Here is a 23,327-nt window from a genome sequence, read left to right on the forward strand (position 1 = left end):
TAATCCACAACGGAAGTGCTCCAGGCCTCCAGGGGGAGCACTAAGTGGAACAGCTGATTTTAGACCCCACGGAACCTGTGCGTTCTTCAGACTGACCGCTTGCCCAGAATGCACCGCGGTCGCAGCTTGATTCGAGACAGCACAAACAGAGCTCACAGCGGTAAGATAAAAAATCCCTTTTCTGTTGCTGTTGTTGTTCAAAAGTACGTTTTAAGATCGTTTGAGGCGAGAACATTATACTTTTAAGCTTCCCTATGTGGCCCGTTTACAGAGTTAGTGCGTAATTTTGATAAAATGTCCGACGTAGTGCGGAGCAGAGTGACCCGCAGACCTCTGAGGGAAACGCAGCCAGGGTTGATGTCAGTCTCTTTTTAATACACTTCTGTCTGCCAAGTAGTGTGCGTAGTACCGCTGGTAATGATTTATTTGTTTTGTGTTTATCTGACTGACGCGTGTTGCTTTATTAACTCAATACTTGTTGGAATAAATTGTAAATGTCTCCCAAGGACGACAGCAGCATATAAAATTAAAAAATAAATAAAATCTACAAATGTTTTTCCTATCTGAGTTTCTTCTGAGTAAGGACACGAATAATTGAGAGGGGAAAGAAATCAATAGTAATAATAGTATATGAAAATAATAGACATTTATTTTATACAAATGTTTTATCTTTGGAACAGAATGAAGGTGTAATATATTCAACAAATTAACAGTTACTAACATGGTTTAAAACAAATAAATAACTCATTAAGATCTTATAAAAAATAGACAACGCCTATAAACTTACAATTAAAAATAGTTGGAATGGAAATTAATTTACTGATTATTTAATGTATTTTCACAGGTGGTGAAAAAAATGAAATGAAGCAGCATGTGGGCATTACTTCAACTGATCTACGTTAGGTCACATGTAGTCATGTTCACTTAAACATGCAGCCACCCGTATCAGGCGGACCTCCAGCGCCCTTAAGAAGATGGAACGCCACCATGTCTTCAGATCACCAAAGGCGCGCTCAACGATTTTCTCACCTTGGTGTGGTGCCTGTTGTAGCGTGCCTCCACCTGGACTGTACCAAATATAAAATTAACTTGTAATTTAGGTAATCTGTGGATATGTCTTGATCTTCTATCCAATTAATACAATTTATGTATCAATTGTGGATCATTGTTGGCTCTATTTAAGGACAAGAAGGTAAGAGATCTTACTGGCAAGCTGTTTCCCTATAGGATACACCGTAGGCTAGCCAGCAGAGGGTTACCAGCACCTCTATCTCCTGTGGCCATCCATGGACCTTCTGGATGGGCAGCAGCTGAAGGAGGAGGACGATGGTGGCCCTGTTTAGCTAGAAGGCTGGTTTCAGGTCCCCTTCATTAAAAAATATTTGGAGGATCGGCACAGAGGTGTTTATACTCACATATTTTGTTTCTGTTTCTTCCTGTGAATAAAAAAAATGCCAAATGTTACCATCATTGTTTTTTTCAGTTGTCACCTTTTCACAGCATAAAACTATACCTGCTTAACATGCAGATTATTATAGTTTATAGTTCCCAGAGCCTCCTCTGCCGCATCAATCTTCTCCTTGCTCGGATTTGCCTCCTTAATTGCGCCACCTCCTCTTCAGCCTGCTGGTAAAGCTGACCAACGATCGAAGCAACAGCAATATTGCTCGTATAGCTAATTTTGTTTCTACAAAGTGCTGATTTTTTAAAAAAAAAATATTCAATCGCCTCTACAACTACAACAATTACAACTCCCAACAAATAAATTCCCGCTATTGCTGGTTTTATACCCACAGTTCTGCAATTTTAGATATTTTTTAGACTTTTTAGAAATTATAAAAAAAAATAAAAAAATGTTTTCAATACGATATGATGGTGTAGTGTATAAATAGTTTTGAATGTTAAAGAAATGTTCCAGAGCTGTGGGTGTGATGACGTCACGAGTACACGAGTATACTTCTGTTCCAATACACAATACGTTTTGCGTGCTCGCATTCTCGTCAAAGTCTGATCTTCCTGTGTTCTTGCCAAGACCGGGCTTGACGAGAACGCGAGTACGGACTCGCGTTCTCGTGAATTGAGAAACGGACAAGGTTAGTATTCATTTTAACACTCAGTGCTCCCCCTAAAGGCCTGGAGCACTTCCGTTGTGGATTATTTATACAGCGTGTTTTGTATTTGGTTGTGTGATTATGCAGCGCAATTGCTGAATGCCGCACAGGTGTTGTCAAATTGATGAAGTTGGTTTTCTTTTTGAATCGCGTTTATGTATATGCAGCGCGTTTGCTGAATGCCGCACAGGTGTTGTCAAATTGATGAAGTTGGTTTTCTTTTTGCATCGCGTTTATGTATATGCAGCGCGTTTGCTGAATGCCGCACAGGTGTTTTCTGAAGTTGCAGGGCGTTTGTACCTGTCAGCCACCGTATTGATTTCTTCTAAACATTTACTTAGTGCCTGAACTGGTTCATAGTCACCTGGTGACATGGTGATGTAAAGCTGTGTGTCGTCTGCATAGTTATGGTAGCTGATGTTGTTGTTTTTTATTAGCTGAGCAAGAGGGAGCATGTAGATATTGAAATGGAGGGGACCTAGAATGGACCCTTGGAGAACCCCGGATGTGATTTTTGTAATCTCTGATGTAAAGCTACCTACTGATACAAAAAAGTCCCTGTCCTTTAAGTAGGATATAACCCAGTGGAGAGCTGTACCAGAGAGGCCGACCCAGTTCTCCAGGCGTTCTAACAGAATGGAGTGATCGACAGTATCAAATGCTGCACTAAGGTCCAATAGTACCAGCACGGTGGTTCTTCCAGAGTCTGTATTTATATGGATGTCATTAAACACCTTGATAAGGGCGGTGTCTGTACTGTGGTGAGCACGGAAACCTGACTGGAAAACATCAAAGCGGCTGGTCGTTGTTAAGAAGGTGTTTAATTGTTGAAATACAACTTTTTCAATAATCTTACTGATAAAGGGGAGGTTTGAGATGGGCCTGTAGTTCTGGAGTAGAAGTTTGTCTAAATTGTTCTTTTTCAGCAGTGGTTTGATAATTGCTGTTTTTAGGGACTGGGGGAAAACACCTGACAGAAGGGACGCGTTTATTATCTGAGTCAAATCAGACATTTTGACGGGTTAAAACCTTCTTAAGGAAAACTGTGGGGAGAACATCACGGCAGCAGGAGGAGGAACTTAGCTGCTGAATGATCTCCTCTAAGCTTTTGGAGTTTATTTGGCTGAATTGGGACATTTTGTCAGGATAAGTCCCAGTTGGATACAGCTTTGGTTCTAGAGTTGGTATGGATGTACAAACTGATCCTCTAATTTTTAGGATTTTCTCAGTAAAGAAGTTTGCAAATTCATTGCAGGCCCTGGTGGAGTGGAGTTCGGAAGCCACTGACACAGGAGGATTTGTTAATCTGTCGACTGTGGAAAATAAGACACGAGCATTATTAATGTTTTTCTTGATGATCTCTGAGAAGAAAGATTATCTTGCATTTTTCAGTTGTAAGTTATATCTGTAAAGTCTCTCTTTATAGATTTCATAGTGAACCTGGAGTCTGTTCTTTCTCCAACTGCGTTCAGCTTTCCGACACTCCCTTTTTTCACTTCTAACTGCTGGAGTATTTCTCCAAGGAGATTTTTTCTTTCCAGAAACAACCTTCACTTTAACTGGAGCAATGCAGTCAATGATGTCTGAGACTTTAGAATGAAAGTTATCTACTAGTTCATCAGCTGAGTTGCAGCTCAAGGTTGAAGTAGCAGAGTAAGCTTGAATGAAGGTTTCCGTGGCATTGTCCCTAAAGGTGTGTTTTCTTATGATGTCCCTTTGGCTAAATGAGTCACTGGAAATTATACATTCAAAGGTAACAGAAAAATGATCAGATAGGGCAACATCAGTTACATTGACGTTAGAAATGTTTAGACCTTTAGTGATGATCAAGTCTAAAATATGTCCCTGTTTGTGTGTTGGCTGTTTAACATGTTGAGTTAAACCAAAGTTTCTAAGTGTGTTACACAGTTCTTCTGCACTTCTGTCTTGAGGGTTGTCAACGTGAAAGTTGAAGTCTACCACAATAATTAAACAGTCATAATCAATGCATATCACAGACAGGAGGTCACTAAAATCATTAAAAAAGTTTGATGTGGACATAGGAGGCCTGTAAACATTCAGAAACATAGTTCGTACCGGACTCTTTACCTGGAGAGCCAAATGTTCAAAAGAGTCAAATTTTCCCAAAAATACCTTTTTACACTTTAGTGAATCATTAAACAATGTTGCCACTCCTCCACCTTTCCTTTGCTGTCTGCTCTCACAAAGAAAATTGTAGTTTTGGGCGCTGCTCTGCTGGCGACCTGGGTGCACTCTCTGCTGCTTGTGTGTGTTTTATGTGTGAATGCAGTGTGATGCATAGTTTGGACTATGTAGCAGCCAGAGTCTGTAACCCAAATCAAATTTCCTTTGGGACAATAAAGTTAATCTATCTGGAGGTGTCGACTCCATCAGTATAGCTGCTTCACTAAATTCATGCAGCCATGTTTCTGTTAAAAACATTACATCAAGATTATTGTCAATAATGAAGGCATTAAATAAAAGGGATTTTCCTGACAGAGATCTAATGTTTAATAAACACAGTTTATATGACTTGGTGGTTGATGGTGTCTCTGTGGCAGGTTGCATCTGACAGTTTATGACTTTTAAGTACGATTGATTATTCCTGTTTGTTTTCCTTTTGCTTTTCTTATTTCTGCCACATATCACAACAGATATTCCATATTCTCCGTCAAGAGGCCCAGGCTGATGCTAGAAGCAGTCTTGTCTGATAAACGTGCGGCCAGGGCCCGGTGTACATCACAAGGAAGTTATCTGAAGGTCCTCAGGACAGGCATGTTCTGTGATATGTAGAGGAGGAGGAGGATCTGGACCTCTGCGTCCTTTGGAAGATGCTGATTTAGTCACAGAACTGTGGTTTTCAGAATTAATATGTGGAGAGGATGTCAACCGTAGATCAATCTTAAGGACTTTGTTCATGTTATGAGAAAAATCAAGAAAAGGAACCCCACACAGGGGTTCACGCTGCATCTTTACGCATGATCCAGCACATGCTTTTTCCCCTCTTTTTCAGCTACAGTTTATAACCATTGTCATCACCTTTCACAGCAGATTTGTCATCTCAGTTTCCAACCTGACTCTCCTTTATGGCCAAGGCGCTCTAGTGCGTAATTACGCATGCCAAAAGCTGAGGTTGTTCTCTGAGCAAATATTTTGTTTGCGGTCCGAACAGACAGAACGATTACATTTTGCTTCGCTTTTAACCCACTAATAGTCTTAAAGGTCGAAGCCGATAGGAAATGGTGATTTTATTTATATATCATATCCTCAGACTCTACAAGTATAGGTGCAACTTTTCAAGCTCCGTGCCTCACTCAGTCCTAAGAGACAGTAGAAAAAAACAGTATTTGGGAATGGATTGTCTGGCACCAGCATAATTCATGTTCAATGATACTGCGTTTTGTTTCCATTGGTGCGCTGCGTGGATAAACAGTGGGAAAATACATAAATAAAGACTGTTTTAAAGGCTCATTTAGAGGGAAGAGGAGGAATGACTGGTCTGACCTGAAGCCCCCAGTGTTACAAGTCCTTTAAAATGCCCCATAAAAGAACGCACCCAAATTATGTGTGACTTAATTATGTGCACCAAATTCAAAGGCATGGTGACACAGCAACCCACCGCAGGACTGCTCTTTTTAAGTTGTTAAGACTGGACAAAATAGCCTGAAACACACCTACTAACTCTCTTATTGATTTTATTTTTGGAACATTTTGCTACGGGTGGAAGGACATTAAACGTAGTGAAGCATGTTTGAAAGCTGGACGCTGATAAGAGCCCCTGGCTCTGAGGGTAGGGAAAGAAACAGTAGGTAAGAGTGTAAGGCACAGAAAGAGAAATAGTTCAGAAACCATGCATAATTAATAAAAACAAAACTTATAAACAGGCTAAGTGGTGGTTTAGACTGCATCTAGTTAGCGGATCTATTTTCTGATCCAATGTTCAGCAGTGACTGGTTCTGAATTAAGTTTTATAGCTGGCAGCCGCTCTCCCCTCTTACTGGTGCTGCGTTCTGGCTTAAATTATTTTAGAGGTACACAGTACCGGACTGTACCGACTTACTGTCACCCTTGACTATGACATCCAAAGGTAGAAGAATAAAACAACAAGAATAAAAAGGCTGGAATTGAGTCTATGTGTTCCTTTTTATGAAAAACATGAAACCTTAATTGTGACAAACATTTGTTCAATCTTTCCTATTTTCTTTAAAATTATATATATCCTCACCATGTCTTTGTTGTATCACCAGTTTTGCATGTTCAAAAACTATTTTTTTTGGAACATGCAAAATGGCAGAATCATGCAGATTAATTTTATGTCAGTAATGGATTGGATGGACTGTCTGTCTGTGTCCTGTTGTTTTTCAGGAGGGAGGTCAGAAGTGCATACCCTCTGATGAGTTTGAGTGTGAGGAGGTGAGTCGTTCTAATTAATCCCATCCGTCTGCTAAAATAAGGAAATATGGACCCAATATGCTTTCTAACATTGCATTATTAAGAAACATGTCATTCTGCCCGCACTAACGGTGGTTTTTGTGCCTGATTTGATCCCAAACATTTTAGATTAATACTATGCTGAATTTCAGTCTAATATCTGCAATTTGAAGCTGCCATCTAATTCTAAAACTCTTGGGGGCAGTTATGCAAAGACACCCCATTTTAATTAAATGTAAGAGATTCTTTAAAAAAAAAAAAATGAACCAAAAGGTGCATGTTTCTTTCTCATGGCGCTGACATCACGTGTGGCCATTGTTATAGACTTGGCCATATAGTGGAGAAAAAAATTATGCTGTCAAAGAGGTGCTGATTCCTAGGTTGCTGTTGTAATTGAATGTTAATAACAGGTGTCTAATCAATGTTAAACTGGACAGATTTACTTACCTGTGGCATCTCTGGTCATTTATTTCCAGCAAAGCATTTCCTGTTTTCACATCGAGACTTCAAAGTAAAAGCATACATGGAACATTATAAACATTAGACTTGGTCAGAGGCTTTTTGTTTATTTTTCTAAACACGCCAAGCTGCTCAAATACCTTTAGGTGCAAAGGAGAAAATTTGTTTGGTTAAATGTTTTACACAGGCACAGTGCTGTTCAACACTGCTTTTATTTTAAAGGACTCTGACTGGCTGATATATCTTTTAGCTTTGGCATTTTTAAACAACGGTCAATGGTGAATTTACACCGGTTTGTGTGGATGAAAAGTTTTCTAAAAATGATCCTGTGTGTATGATGACATTTTTAAAAACGATGTGGGGGAGATATTGGATTTTATAAATTCCTGCTTATGTCTGTACAAGGACTTAAAAGAAAAGGCCTAACATGTAAAATCCACCAAAACACTAATATTCCATCAAAGACAAATTAAACAGTTAAAATCCACAATTTAACAGATTCTCAAGGCATTTATTAAAATAACAATCACAATTTGACTTCTGCTTTGTTGTGCAAAAAGACTGTAGGTTTGTTTAGCCATAAATAACTATTAAGTGTGAAAGGTGGTGCACCATCTGATTATCAGGAATTAATAATGAGACAGTTCCCAGTCTCTTTCAGGTATTGTTTTATGAATACCTGCCAGGTGAGGTGTGGTATTTTTAAACATTGATGGAGCAAATTTTCATACTACCAATCTTGAACAGGAAACACAGTACACATTTACAGAACAAACACAAAAAATATGTCTCCAAATACAGGAATTTAGAAAAATACTTCCAGTTGAAATGAACCTGGTAAGCCAGATTGATAATGTGTAGCACTCTGCATTATGCACATTATCGATCTGGAATTGCTCCCATCAAATCCGTTTGGGGAAAGCATGGACATTCAGCGTAACTTACTGCACTGCAAAAACAGACCTAAAAATAAGTAAAATGTTTTCAAAGTTAATGTTTTAATCCTTGATTTGAGCAGGTAAATAAGATTATCTGCCAACGGAATGAGTATTTTGACCCCTAAAATAAGTAATAATTAGACATTCCGCAACTAAAAATAAGCAGATGGAGATGAATTGTTCATATTTTAAGTGCAAAAATCTTATTCCATTGGCAAAGCATCTTATTTACCTGCTCAAATCAAGGACAAATACACTAATTTAAAGAATATTTTACTTATTTCTAGTTCCGTTTTTTGCAGTATGGGCTTATTGGGCTAAGTGACATGTAGTCCTGTCTACCAAATGTTGTTTTTTTCGCCAATGACAGTATCAAATGAAAATCTAAGCAGCAGGCTTAAAACCACAAGTTATGCTGGTGAAGGCACTTCTTCAACAAAAGGGATCATATTTCTCTAATTGTAGCTTCCCTTTACTGGCTTTAGTCGTTGTAAGTACTATGTATGCTTTTTTTCTTTTAATGCATTCAAAAGCTTTCATGCTCCATACACATCTACTATTTTTAATGGTTCTGAATCCCCATTTTCTCTAGCACCTAGTCACGCGTCATATGAAGAACCGCCCCTGCGGCCTCTTCCCCGTCCCTGCAGATGAGGTGCTTGTGTCTGATTCGAACACTCCCTGGACCAATGGTCGGGTGACCCACAATTCCAGCATCCCTCATCTGTTTTTGTTAGTCTGGGCTGAGAGGCCCCTAGGCTTTTAGAACCGCCCCGGCCTCCTCTGAAACCTCCGACACCGTTGAGGGTGTCTGGTGGCTTTGAAAGAAAATATTTCTTCTGGGTCACATATAGGATCTGCCCAGAAAATTGTTGCCCCCTTCCAGACACACCACCTCCCTTTTTAGCGCGTTTCTCGACATGGTGCACATATTCCATAACTGTGGTTACATTAGACGGTGCCAGTGTGACTAAATGTTTTTTTTACCCACGCGGAGATATGTGGCTGGAAACCACCTATTAAAATATTTTTTAGCTGTTGCTGATATGGTGTCATCTCCGCCAGCGTGGGGGATGTCGCTGTGAAACCTATAATTTTTTCAAGACGTATTTTGAACTCGTCTACGTCTTCTCCTACTTTTTGTTTTATGGATCCCAAATGTCCATAATCCGCCCTCCTGCGGAAAACTGTATGCGCTGCATCTGCCACAGCAGTCCATTGCCGTCTCTGATCGTTCCCCATTTGCGCTTGATGTTCAAATATTGCCCCGTGTGGGGTTCTGCCTGTATAATTCGCCCTTATTTTTCCCCAATGTTTTCCCACTGATGACTGTAAGACTTGTCCAAACTCATGTCCATTTAAACCATATGAGTTATAAATTCCCTCCATGTCTTGGATCCATATTTCTGGATCTTCCTGCTGAGAAGTTACACCTTCTACAGCCTTTGTGGCCTATGAGCCTATGAGGGATTGCAGCAAAGCCATGTACAATGCAGATGACTCTTCCTGTGGCTCTACGGTTCCCCAGGAGTGAATGCTGCTTGTCGGGACTTTGATGCAATCAACTGGTTTCCTTATATAGGACACTTTTGACCAATCTGTATAATCTGACCCAATCTGTATAATATGATTGAACTTGACTTTGTAAAGTGCCTTGAGATGACATGTTTCATGATTTGGCGCTATATAAATAAAATTGAATTGAATTGAATTGAATTGAATTTGTTAGCTTCCTCTAATGACCACGGATGGAAAACTGGTATTGTTTGAGGCTGCTGAGCTCCTACATTAGGATTTGTGACCTGCACCATAGGATACAATCCTTTGGACTGGTCTGTAGATAACGGATGATCTGATTTACTCAGTCCATCCAGGTCTGGGTACAGATTTGAAATATCCCTGGGGGGGTTTAATGGATTATATGGTGGTGGTCTGCTTTCTTCAGTTGTTACCATGGTTTGCGTGACTGAAGTAATGTTCTAGTGGGTTCTCTCTTTTGTTTTGTTTTTTAAAGCCTAATATTGTGAGAAACCAAACAGGTGCTGATGGACGGCTGACTGATGGGCCGGTGCTGCAGTTGCTGGCCCAGTGGCCACCCCACCCCCTCCTGCTGGTTGAGGCCGTCTCCCTCTGTGTTTCATTATCTTCTGGATGGACGAACATAACATTAATTCTATTTATTTTATTTTTCGTAATAACCTCCTCTCTACCTCGAGCCTGTGTTAAACAACACCACACTATTTCGGGTGGGATTGATGGATATACATACACATATACATATACACACATACAATTTTTTTATTTATTTCCTGTTTTTTCACTAGCGCTTGTTTCTATCATGCACACAACGTTTCTCCACTGATTCACCTTCAACAAACCATCTATTTTATACTTTCTTCCTTCCTCTTCTCCAAGTATTTTAAATTACTTGGATCAATCTGATACATAAACTTTTCATCCCCTCTGGGATTTCCCTTTCTACTTTGTCCTGAACCCATCCTATTTACTTTTACGTTGTGTTTATCTATCTTCCATGACCTTAATCCTGTTTCTTTTTTTAATGTACCTTTCAGGACTTAACCCTTTTGCTTCAACGAGGGACTAAAACCAGTTGTTTACTGCAAGGGACTCAAACCTCTCGATTAATCACCCGTAACCCTTAACAAGGGACTTTAACCGCTTTTTTACCTTTTCGGGGAACTTTTAATCGCCCGTAACCCTTAACAATGGACTTTAACCAGTCGTTTTAACACTTACTTGCTTTGGTTGGTTTTCTCCTGTTCGTCCATCCGTCCGTCCGTCTTCTTCCGCTTATCCGGGGTCGGGTCGCGGGGGTAGCACCTTCAGTAGGGAGGCCCAGACGTCCCTCTCCCCGGCCACTTGGGCCAGCTCCTCCGGGGGAATCCCAAGGCGTTCCCAGGCCAGCCAGGAGACATAGTCCCTCCAGCGTGTCCTGGGTCTTCCCCTGGGCCTCCTCCCGGTGGGACGTGCCCGGCAAACCTCACCAGGGAGGCGTCCAGGAGGCATCCTAACCAGATGCCCAAGCCACCTCAACTGGCTCCTCTCGACGTGGAGGAGCAGCGGCTCTACTCTGAGTCCTTCCCAGATGACTGAGCTCCTCACCCTATCTCTAAGGGAGAGCCCAGACACACTACGGAGAAAACTCATTTCAGCCACTTGTATCCGGGATCTCGTTCTTTCGGTCACGACCCAAAGTTCATGACGATAGATGAGGGTAGGAACGTAGATCGACCGGTAAACCGAGAGCTTCGCCTTTTGGCTCAGCTCTCTCTTCAGCACAACGGATTGGTACAGCGCCCGCTTCACAGCAGACGCCGCACCAATCCGCCTGTCGATCTCCCGCTCCATCTTCCCCTCATTCGTGAACAAGACCCAAATATACTTGAACTCCACCACTAGGGGCAGCATGTCCTCCCCAACTCGGAGAAGGCACTCTACCCTTTTCCAGTTCAAGACCATGGTCTCAGATTTGGAGGCACTGATCTTCATCCCGGCCGCTTCGCTCTCGGCTGCGAATCGCTCCAGTGAGAGCTGTAGATCACGCCCTGATGAAGCCAATAGGACCACATCATCCACGAATAGCAGAGACACAATCCTAAGGTCACCAAAACGGATCCCCTCAACACCTTGGCTGCGCCTAGAAATTCTGTCCATAAAAGTTATGAACAGAATCGGTGACAGAGGGCAACCTTGGCGGAGTCCAACTCTCACCGGAAATGAGTCCGACTTACTGTCGGCAATGCGGACCAGACTCTGACACCGGTCATACAGAGACCTGACAGCCCTTATTAAAGGGCCCGGTACTCCATACTCCCGGAGTACCCCCCACAGGATCCCTCGGGGGACACGGTCGAATGCCTTCTCCAGATCCACAAAGCACATGTAGACTGGTTGGGCAAACTCCCATGCCCCATCCAGAATCCTGCTGAGGGCGTAGAGCTGGTCCAGTGTTCCACGGCCAGGACGAAAATCCACACTGCTCTTCCTGAATCCGAGATTCGACTATCCGACGGACCCTCCTTTCCAGAACCCCCGAATAGACCTTACCAGGGAGGCTTAAGAGTGTGATTCCTCTGTAGTTGGAACACACCCTCCGGTCCCCCTTTTTAAATAGGGGGACCACCACCCCAGTCTGCCAATCCAGGGGAACTGCGATGTCCACGCGATGGTGCAGAGCCGCGTTAACCAACACAGCCCCACAACATCCAGAGCCTTAAGGTACTCAGGGCGAATCTCATCCACCCCCGGAGCCTTGCTACCGAGGAGCTTTTTAAAAACCTCGGCAACCTCAGCACCAGAGATGGGAGAACCCGACCCAGAGTCCTCAGGCTCTGCTTCCGCAATTGAAGACGTGTTGGTGGGATTAAGGAGGTCTTTGAAGTATTCCGCCCACTGACGCACGACGTCCCGAGTCAAGGTCAGCAGCACACCACCCCCACTATAAACAGTGTTGGTACCACACTGCTTTCCCCTCCTGAGATGCCGGATAGTGGACCAGAATCGCTTCGAAGACGTACGAAGTCTTTCTCCATGGCCTCTCCGAACTCTTCCCACACCCGAGTTTTCACCTGGGTGACCAGCCGAGCCGCCTGCCGCTTCGACTGCCGGTACACAACAGCTGCTTCCGGAGTCCCACAGGCCAACAAAGCCCGATAGGACTCCTTCTTCAGCTTGATGGCTTCCCTCACCGCTGGTGTCCACCAGCGTGTTCGAGGTTGGTGGTTGTCGAGGTTGTTGGTGCATGCGACATGCACCGACAACCTTGGGTGTCCTGGTGCCAAGGGCACATGTGGATACCCTTATGCTTGAACATGGTGTTTGTGATGGACAATCCATGACGAGCACAGAAGTCCAACAACAGAACACCACACGAGTTCAGATCTGGTGGGCCATTCCTCCCAACCATGCCCCTCCATGTCCCACTGTCAAAGCACATCTGAGCGTTGAAGTCCCCCAGCAAAACGAGGGTGTCCCCAGGAGGGGCACTCTCCAGTACCCCTTCCAAGGACTCCAAAAAGGGTGGGTAATCTGAACTGCCGTTTGGCGCATAAGCGCAAACAACAGTTGGAACCCGTCCTCCCACACGAATGCGGAGGGAGGCCACCCTCTCGTTCATCGGGGAGAACCCCAACGTGCAGGCACCGAGATGGGGGGCAACAAGTATGCCCACCCCAGCTCGGCGCCTCTCACCAAGGGCAACTCCAGAGTGGAAGAATCTCCAGCCCCTCTCGAGGAGATTGGTTCCAGAGCCAGAGCGGTGTGTCAAGGTGAGTCCGACTATCTCTAGTCGGAACCTCTCAACCTCGCGCACGAGCTCAGGCTCTTTTCCCACAAGAGAGAGCTCTTTTCCACGTCCCAAGAGCCAGCTTCTGCAGTCGAGGATCAGAACGCCAAGGCCCCCGCCCTCTACTGCTACCCGTTGCACAATGCACCCGACCCCCTTGGCCCCTCCGGCAGGTGGTGAGCCCATCGGAAGTGGGACCCATGTCGCCTCTTCGGGCTGAGCCCGGCCAGGCTCCATGGGTAAAAGCCTGGCCACCAGACGCTCGCCAACGTGCCCCACCTCCAGGCCTGGCTCCAGAGTGGGGCCCCGGTGACCCGCATCTGGGCGAGGGAACACGAAATCCAATAATCTTGCTCATCATAAAGGGCTTTTTTCTCCCGTTCGGATCCTTTCAATCCCTCGTTGGCGAAAGGAGTTAACCTATGACGCTGGCCCAGCGAGGAAATTACCTTGCGGGACTTTCGTCAGGTCCTCTAGACTCAGACCACCGGTGGTTTTCAGCACGTTGCTCCTCTCGTCAGCGAGTCGATTGCCTGTTGTTATTGCCAACAACAGGCAATAATCCTGACAATTATATTCAGGCCTTGTGGTTATGTACACCTGTTCAGAGGTTCTTGGTTCAGATATGTAAGGACTTGTCAAAGTGCCTGAGTTGTAAAATTTCCCCATCAGTTTGCTTGCTGGGTAACCTTGAGAAAAGCTCTTTCGAAAAAAAATAGTTTGCATTGCTTTCACTTCCTTATGTATTGCAAAGAAAAGTATCCCCATGTATTGGAAAAGTAATGAAAATTTCAGTATAGAGATGTTTTGTTGGATCATATTAGTCTTTAGACAACATATGCATCCGCATTAGATCAATCTCTCTGGGCTGCTTTGATTGGCTCCATCACTTAGTGAAGTGGGGGGCTGTGGGATGCATCCTGTGGGGCACGGATGCTGGTTCGTGGTGGCCTGAGTCTTGGCACTCTGGGGGGGGGGGGGTACTCGGAGTGGGGTGTATGGTGGGTCTGGCCTCGGGGTCTGTTGCCCCCATCTGGGCTAGGCTTGGGGGACCTCGGGCGGCCTCTGGCGGCCGCTTGCGGTGCTCTTGAAGTGTTCTGCGTGACGGACATGGGTTACTGGCCTGGTAGTTGCGCTGCCGCTGGGTGGATCCGCGGTGGGTCTGGGACTCTGGGGTTCCTGGGGTGTGTTGCCCATGGGTGGGTGCCCTGCTGGGGCCTCGGGGGTTTGGGTTCTTTGGAGTATGCTGCTTGGGATCTGGGCCGGTGTATGCCCGGGTGTCTGGCCCTGTCGGGGCCTCTGGTGTGCTGGGGGGGCTCGGGGCCTGTTGAGCTGGTAGGGGGGCATGGACATTAATATCTCATGGCAGATGCTCTCCCCTTTATGGGTTTGCACTCTGCTAGTGGCGGGAGGGCAGCAAGGGGGAGTGGGGATGAACCCAGCCTAGGTGTCTATTGTCGTATGTGTGTTGAGTTGTTTGAATGATATTGTTGTGGTGGGATTACATTTTTGGGTGGGGGGAGTGTGGATGTTTGGAGGGCTCCGTGTCCCGGTGCGGGTTTCATCCTGGGATAAGGGGTCTGCATGGTTCGGGCGGGCTGGCTAAACAGAGTTTTTTTTGTAGGGACTGTGTGTTTTTTTTTCTTATTCTGTTTGTTTACTTCTCAGGTTTGGGTGTGAACTGCTCCCTCTCCCAAGGACATCTCAAGTCTCCGCTAAGTGTGGAGCCCATCCCCCCATCCTACCCCCCTCTGCTGGCTGGCGCCTTGCCCCACAGGTGGTACTTGGTGTCTGGGGGTGGGTGCCCGGGTGGGTGCCGGCTCATTCCTGGCAGCTGTTTCGTAGGAGGGCAGGTCGCCCCTGGGGCCTCGGGTTACAGCGGCCCATGACCGGATCCACTCCGCTACCAGCAGAGCACATGGACTCACCCCCGCAGCTCCTGGGGGCTTCGGCATTGCGGTGGCTGGGGGTTTCCTTAAAGCTATCTCTCCTCTTCCCTTGGTGGGGGGGAGGGGGGCAGATTTCCTGTGTTGGCACCTCTTAGGCACCTTTACTTTGGGGGTTCCTTTGGGCATCTGGGGTTTTGGGTCACCCAGTGCCTGCCTCTGTGCTCTGAGGGGGGGGGGTCTTTGGCTCTTCACAACCACTATTGAGCATTTTTCATTAGGATAAACGTTACATACACAAGCAGACTCTCACAAACAACTACAGGTGCTTGGTTCCAAGTAGTTACAGATTCACATCCATACAGTAGACCCTTATTTTTATCTTCAGCTGCCACTTTATACATGTCATATTAAATAATACTACATATACTTCAGCGATGGTATCAAGGTGTTACTTTATTGTATCTGTAATTCTATATCCGTTGGTTGTGCTGTTATTTTTACATCTCTCTTTGCAGGTGATGAAGCAGACTGAAGACGTTTTATCATTCTCTCCCTTTTATCTCCTCTTTCTTTTACCTTTTGTGCCTTTTTTTCTTGTTTCTTTTCCTCTTCTACTTTCTCATTGTAGTGTTGATATAACATGAAATACTCCCTGCATAAATTATAATAAAACTATTTACATGTATAAATAATGCACTATGGCAAAAGCAGAACTGCTCTACTTGTGAAAGTAAAATCTGTTGGCATTGAGACAACAATTCTTATTGCCACATTGCCAGACAGGACACTATTAAAAAAAAGAAAAAAAAAGGGGAGTTTTTCTTTCCACTGTCGCTAAATGCTTGCTCAGTATGAGGGATTGCTGCAAAGCCATGGACAATGAAGACGACTGTCCCTGTGGCTCTACGCTCCTTCAGGATAAATGAATCCTGCTTGTCAAGACTTGATGCAATCAACTGGGTTTCCTTAGATAGGAAATTTTTTTGACCGTCTGTATAATCTGATTGAATTTGACTTTGGAAAGTGTCTTGAGATGACATGTTTAATGAATTGGCGTTATATAGATACAATTTTATTGAATTCTTCCTGTTCTTTCCAAGAAGAAATCATGGATTCTGAAAAAACAGAGGTGATGGCAACAGCTACTTGTGCATTCTCCTGCATTGCCATGTTTATTTTGGTTTAGCTGTGGGCAGCTCTTGCTTTCATCACAGCTGTTTGTCCCATCTTAAACGATAATACTGCAGTGATTGACCTGAACCATTTTTGGTTCGGTCACAAACGGTTGAAGTGGGAGCGGTACAAGATGGAGTCTTGTTTGTTTGTGAGCACACACAAATACTGTGAGAATTCAGCTTACATGCAAGGATTAAGTTAAAATATTTTAGTCAACAAAAAATGTTAAAAACTCATATAATGGGAAAAGTATATTAAGAAAACTACTAAACCAAAGAATAATAATTATGATAGGAACAAGTAAAAAAAGAACACTGATCACTAATAAAATGACATTGTGTTACAAAATTCATTGTGAATATGTTTTTTTAAGAACCGTTATGAGAAGTCTAGAACAAAGCCTAATTACTTTTAGAAGTTAACAAAGAACAAAAGTTGCTAGGTGTTCAAGCAAACAGTTCACAATGCAAAGTAGAAGGGAAAATTATGGAAGGAAGTTCAACCCTGAGGATGCACAATGAAGACTGATTATTAATTGCAGTCTGGACCTGAGGACACGTTCACTGAACTGGTGTTGGATCTCCAGCTGGGAGCTGGAATTCTCTTCTTAATGTATTTCTTGTTCTGGGCAGAGGAGCAATTAAGAGGAGTTTGATCGCATATCATATTTTAAATAGAATTTAAAATTATTATAACGTATAAAGCCCGTAATAATCAAGCTCCATCATATATCAAAGCTCTGATTACCCCATATGTTCCTAACAGAGCACTTCGCTCTCAGACTGCAGGTCTGCTGGTGGTTCCTAGGGTCTCTAAAAGTAGAATGGGAGGCAGATCCTTTAGCTATCAGGCTCCACTCCTGTCAAACCAACTCCCATTTTTGGTCTGTGAGGCAGACACCCTGTCTACTTTTAAGACTAATCTTAAAACTTTCCTTTTTGACAAAACTTATAACTAGAGTGGCGCATGTTACTCTGAGCTACCTTTATAGTTTTACTGCTATAGGCTTAGGCTACTGGAGGACATCAGGATCTAATTTTCTCACTCTATAGAGTTCTACTGTTCTTCAATTATGCATTACGTGTTGTCATTTCTGCTTTAACTTTCTGTTCTCTCTCTTTTATCTTTATAGTAGGTACACCTGGTCTGGCGTTCTGTTAACTGTGACATCATCCAGAGAAGACTGATCACCCGCTATTACCATCTAATGTAGAACAGATTTCTGGATCAATGTGTGCTTCTGTGCTTTTTGTCTCTCTTGTTGTGTCTCTGCTCTGTCTTCTGTAACCCCCAGTCGGTCGAGGCAGATGACCGTTCATACTGAGCCCGGTTCTGCCGGAGGTTTTCCTTCCCGTTAATGGGGAGTTTTTCTTCCCACTGTCACTTCATGCTTGCTCAGGATTGCAGCAAAGCCATGTACAATGCAGACGACTCTCCCTGTGGGTCTACGCTTCTCCAGGAGTGAATGCTGCTTGTCGGGACTTTGATGCAATCAACTGGTTTCCTTATATAGGACATTTTTGACCAATCTGTATAATCTGACCCAATCTGTATAATATGATTGAACTTGACTTTGTAAAGTGCCTTGAGATGACATGTTTCATGATTTGGCGCTATATAAATAAAATTGAATATCCTTTTGCAAGCTCTCGGGTGACTCTTGACCGATGGTAGGATGGTCTCTAGGAATGTAGACGGTAGTAGAGAAGCTTGGCAGCCTAGAGATCCTTGGAACTGAGATTTCCCTGTGGCAGTGCAGATGCGGCTGTCGTGCACGTATTCAGAGAGGGTGAGGTGTTTACACCCAGAAGTCAAACTGTTCTCTCAAAGACAGCAGACAATGTTCTCAAGCTCCTGGTTCATCCGTTGACATCTGTGGATGAAAGCTGGAGGATAGTTGGACCTTGGCACCGAGGGTGGGGCAGAAGTCTCGTCAAACCTGAGAAATGAACTGTGGACCTTGAATAGAAACAATTTCAGAGGGGATGCCATTTAGACTGAAGGCATGATGGAACAGTATTTGGGCTGTCAGATGAGGAGAGCAAAGTTTGATGAGACTAATGAATGAGATGGCAAGTGTAAAGCTAGAGTAGCTAGTGTGGGACTGACTGCGAAAGTCAACATAACATGATGAACTAAACGGAAGGGACAAACTTACCGAGTTGCAAAAGGCTAGAGTGATCTATAGTGAAGGCAACCATAAAGTTAAGTGTGCAGTGGTTCAGTATTCAGGCGGTTTATTCAAAACAAACAAGACGCCACAGGAGCAGCTGGGAGCAGCGTAGGCTGTAGCAGCCATGGAGTAATCCAGACGTGTCAAGGACCTGCCCTTTTAAAGAGACAAAGCTTGCCACAATCAGAGCGCAACAGGAAGTGGGGCTCTATATGATATGGGTTACACAAGCCTTGGAGAATCTGCCACGAACCTTGCCAAATTCTTTAATCCTGCCTAGTACTATGCCACACATCCTGCCCAATTTGTCAAGAGCCTCTGCCTATATTCACCTGTGACTCACTGCCCTAAGTCATCAGTGTCTCGCCAGCTATAGGGCTTATTTGTTCTTTAAATAAATATTTTTATACACAAACACTGGCTGAATATTGGGCTCTCTGTTTGATCCTTGCGTTATACCATCGGAAGCTCAACCCACATGGCCAGCCTGTGAAATGGGCCTGTGAGAGGGCCAACTCTCCCTGTCAGTTGATCACCAGCTTTCTGACTGACCGGCCGCTGCAGGTGAGAATAGGGAGCATCTTCTGCCACAAAAGAACCATCAGTACTGGTGCTACCAAGGGGTGTGTTCTGTCCTCACTTGTATTCATTCTGTACACAAATGACTGGACCTCAGCAGACCTCAATATGAAACTCCTGAAGTTTGCAGTTGACATTATTGTCGTTTGTCTGATCGACAATTACAAGTTTACATATGGACTGAAAATGGATCAGCTGATCCAGTGATGTTGTCAGAACCAGCTGGAGCTTAACCCCCTCAAGACAGTGGAGAGGACCATGGGCTTCCGTAGGACACCCCTTATACGGCCTTGCCTCACCATCCTCAACAATATTATGACTACTGCACTTCCCACTTCCAGGAACCACGCATTCTCGTGGCCTGAGATGGTCCTCACACATGGGCACTGTTCAGAAGAAAGCCCAGCATAGATTGTATTCCCTGCTGCAATTTAAGAAGTATAACCTTACCCAGGAGCTGCTGATCATCTTCTATACCACCATTATTTAGTCATCATCTTCTACACTGCCATTATATAAGTGTTTTTTTGCACATGTTTCAATGTGTGGTATAGCTTATTTTAACCCTAACCTTAACAGGCCAGGTCTAATTACAACAAATAATTAGGTCTATGGAGAGGATCATCAGACGTGGCCTTCCCAACATAGGGTCAAGAAATGGGCAACTAACATCTCTGTGGACCTAACAAATACAACATACAAACCATTCAGATTTTTAGCTACAGATCGACCCTCAAGAGCACTATTTACAAATCCAGAGACAGTTTCTTCCTCCAGGGTGTCAATTTGATGAGAACTTAACAGTGAGAGTTAAGGACGAAAGCCTCTGTATATGGGTCATGTTCACTACCCCTGCACCATTGGTGCATGCCGTATAGTTACACTTGAAATGTCTTTATTACAGTTTTTATTGATTGCTTTGACCCCACCCTTTTGCAAAACAGGTAACGCAGATGTCATTCGAGCAGTCCAAACTCCATTGCTTTAGCTGTGGTAGCCAAACAGAAACCATATGTTCCCAACTCTTAGAAACTTCTTGATCGGTTTGAAATCACTAAAGCAACTGTTTGACAATTCTTTACACAACTGTTCAATTTGCAATCAGTCTGCAGGCCTTAAAAGGAGTCATCTTGTGTGTTATTCTTTGGAAGCATGGATGGTCTAAGGCAGATGAGAGTCAGAGTAAGAGGTAGATGGCTCAGGGAAAGAAGAGTCCGAGGAAGAGGAATCTCTGTGCGTGGTGGAGGTGTAGCTGAAAAGGCTGAAGTTACAGATACAGTTTTTGTTGATTGCTTTGACCTGTTTGAAGAAACTGGCAACCTCTCAGTCTTCATCATCACCACCTCAGCAGATCAAAAGACACCTCTTGCAAATGAGTTAACCCATTCTCATTGGTTTGACACATTTTCCCAGCCCTTTTGCAAAACAGTCAACACATATGTCTTTCATGCAGTCCAAACTCCATTGCTTTAGTTGTGGTAGCAAAACAGAAACCATATGTTCCAAGCTCTTAGAAACTTCTTGATCGGAATGAAATCACTGAAGCACCTGATTGACACTTCTTTACACAGTTTTTCAATTTGCAATCAGTTTGCAGGCTTTACGTAAAAGGTGCCATGTTGTGTGTTGTTCTTTGCAAGCATGGATGGTCTAAGGCAGATGAGAGTCAGAGTAAGAGGTAGGGGGGTCAAGGGAAGAAAACTATGAGAAAGAGGAATCCATGTGCGCGGTGGCAGTGTAGCTGCAAGGGCTCAAGTTACAGATGAAATTTAGGCAACTATGATTGATCATGTGGTAAATCATGGCCTTTCACTTAGAGGGGCTGGACAAAGAGTCCAACCTTTTCTCAATAGAAACACGGTTGCATCAATTGTAAGAGTTTTTGGACGGGAGAGCAGGTGTTGCTGCTATACAGAATATATATCTCTATCTATTCCTATAAAGGAATTCTTCAGTGCATGGGGATGGAAGGTATATTATCACTGCCCCTATGAGCAGATGCCTTTGCTCAATGCAATGACTACTGCTGCCCAAACTATAGATGCAGAGGCATGTCAAGGATGGATCAGGCATGCAAGAAGATTTTTCCCTAGGTGCATCACAAGGGAAAATATTGAGTGTGATGAAGATGAAGCCATGTGGCCAATTCGTCAAGAGAGAAGAGACTACGTAGAAGAGACAGACAGCTCTAGTATCATCTGTTGGAATATTTCATTTGTAGCCACAATTTGAAAAAAAAAGAATAAATAATCAATACAATTTGGATCACAGTATATCAGAATCTGGATCAATTTTTTGCAAGAAGGCAAATTTGACTACAAATGACACTGACATGTAAGCTGCGTACAGTTTTTGGCTACAATGACCAGCAATGCCGCACTGATTCACATTGAGTGCGGTATTTTGTATTTTGTTGCCTCTTGTGTAATGAATGATTGGAAGGGCTTAAACATTTGTGTGCAGGTTGTGTTGTTTGAGGGCAAAATTTGCTTTTGGTTCATATTTCAAATGTTTTGGCAGAGTTGGAGCCTTTTGCAAACAAAATGTGTAATTTTGACCATTGTTTCCACTGTTTAGGCCTCTGTGTTAACTGTTTTGAAAAATTTGGATTTTGAGTTGACTGCTGCGTCAAAGCAATCAACAAAAACTGTAAGAGGAAAATGGAACTAAAGTGAAATTCCTTGTTTGTATCACAAACTTGGCAGTTAAAGATGGTTCTGATTCTGAAAAAGAAAAAAAACTCATCTGAACTGAGCAAAATAGAAGCTGAAGTTTTAAAAATGTTGTTAGATAAGCTGGAAAAAGCAGACCTACAGAATAATTTTTTCTCACTAACACTTTTCCTTTTGCTCTCTCTCCTCAGACTTTGTTGGCCCGGGGGTCAATAGACTCTCAGGATTCTGTGGGACCCAAAAGCAGCAGCAAGCAATCAGCTCCGCTACTCCACCACAATTTTGTGACTCTGTGTGTGTCAATTCTGCCAGCACTTTTACACTTCACATCATAATTTTGGACTCACACATGTACATGCATACACACACACACAGTACTAAATTTCAAGCAACCGATGTCAAAGCATCCACCACGGCCTTTTTAAACAGAGAATCTGGAGACCGCTCAGATAAGCAGTTTTTCTGCAGCACACTGTCACATACAGGCCATAAGTGGGAGAATAGAAGCAGCTGGACTTTGGGGTGTTGTATGTGATCGAGAAGTGGAATCAGAAACTCAAATGAGTGACTCTCGGGACTGTGTCACAGTGACTTAATTTGCAATGCTCTATGTCTTTTGGGTGTATGTGCTTTCTGTGCGAGACGGTTTGGACTCCCTCAGGCTCCTCTGGGTCTGAGACAGCTGGGCTGAGAAACCCCTGGAAACAAGCATATCACTACATCCACATACACGCAGACACACACACTTACAGAATTTGATCAGGAGTGTTAAAGTTGGCAGCATGAGAGATACAGGAAAGTAACGACAGGGTAGGACAACTGGTAAGATCATTCAGTAAGGTTTATCACTCTTTGTGACTTTTCTTGTGGCAACAAATCAAGATACAACAACATACATATCCCTTTCCCGTTAGACTTCCTTAGCGGATAAACAGGGTCCCTACATGGACACAGACACTCATGCTGTACACCAGTGTGCTATATCTAGGTCTTTATCTTGATTTTGTGGTCAACATCCTGTACAAATGTCATTTGGTGTGGAAAATGAAAAGTAAAAAATCCTGTGAATGAGTATATGTTTCATATCAGTGTTCAGCCGTGAGCGTGTTTGTGCGTCAGTGTGAATGTCTGTGATGACTGTTGACACATCTGTGCATGGATGCAAACAAATGAAGCAACAGGCAGACCTTTAGTCAGATGACAAACAGACTGTGAAACATGATGCACATACTATCTTAAAAAATATGGTCATTTAAGTCGTTGTCAAACTAAAGCATTAAATCTCAGCATTGAGTCAAGCTTTTTTTGTATAGATAATAAAGAAATATTTTACTTTACTGTAATGCATCAGTAGAAAGAGAACCTGATATTTTAGCCAGACACAGCGTTACGTTTGAAAGGTTTATTGAAAATTGAAACCAGACACCCAGGTGCAGGCAGGAATCCCTTTGCTGGACAATGCTGAGGTGCCAGGCTGTAAAGAGCTGGCTGCTTATAATAAGTAGGATGGCTGAGGATAGGAAGAAAGTGGTCAAGAAAACAGCCCAAGTCATGGTCCAGAAAACAGAAAGAGGCGTAGATGTCCGACAAAGCA

At 43.6% G+C, this 23,327-nt stretch overlaps 1 protein-coding gene across 1 annotated transcript in view; it reads left to right on the forward strand.

Moving 5' to 3' along the window:
* The window catches only part of LOC105918810 (GDNF family receptor alpha-2), a 476,342-nt gene extending 453,323 nt beyond the window's left edge, over positions 1 to 23,019 (forward strand). Inside the window, exons 9-10 of the mRNA XM_036140658.1 lie at positions 6,477 to 6,524; positions 21,925 to 23,019. Coding sequence (XP_035996551.1) covers positions 6,477 to 6,524; positions 21,925 to 22,068 — 192 coding nt within the window. The 3' untranslated portion in view covers positions 22,069 to 23,019. The remainder of the gene's footprint in view (positions 1 to 6,476; positions 6,525 to 21,924) is intronic.
* The last annotated feature ends 308 nt before the right edge of the window (positions 23,020 to 23,327 follow it).

This window comes from Fundulus heteroclitus, chromosome 8, assembly GCF_011125445.2.
Source record: "Fundulus heteroclitus isolate FHET01 chromosome 8, MU-UCD_Fhet_4.1, whole genome shotgun sequence".
NCBI lineage: Eukaryota > Metazoa > Chordata > Actinopteri > Cyprinodontiformes > Fundulidae > Fundulus > Fundulus heteroclitus.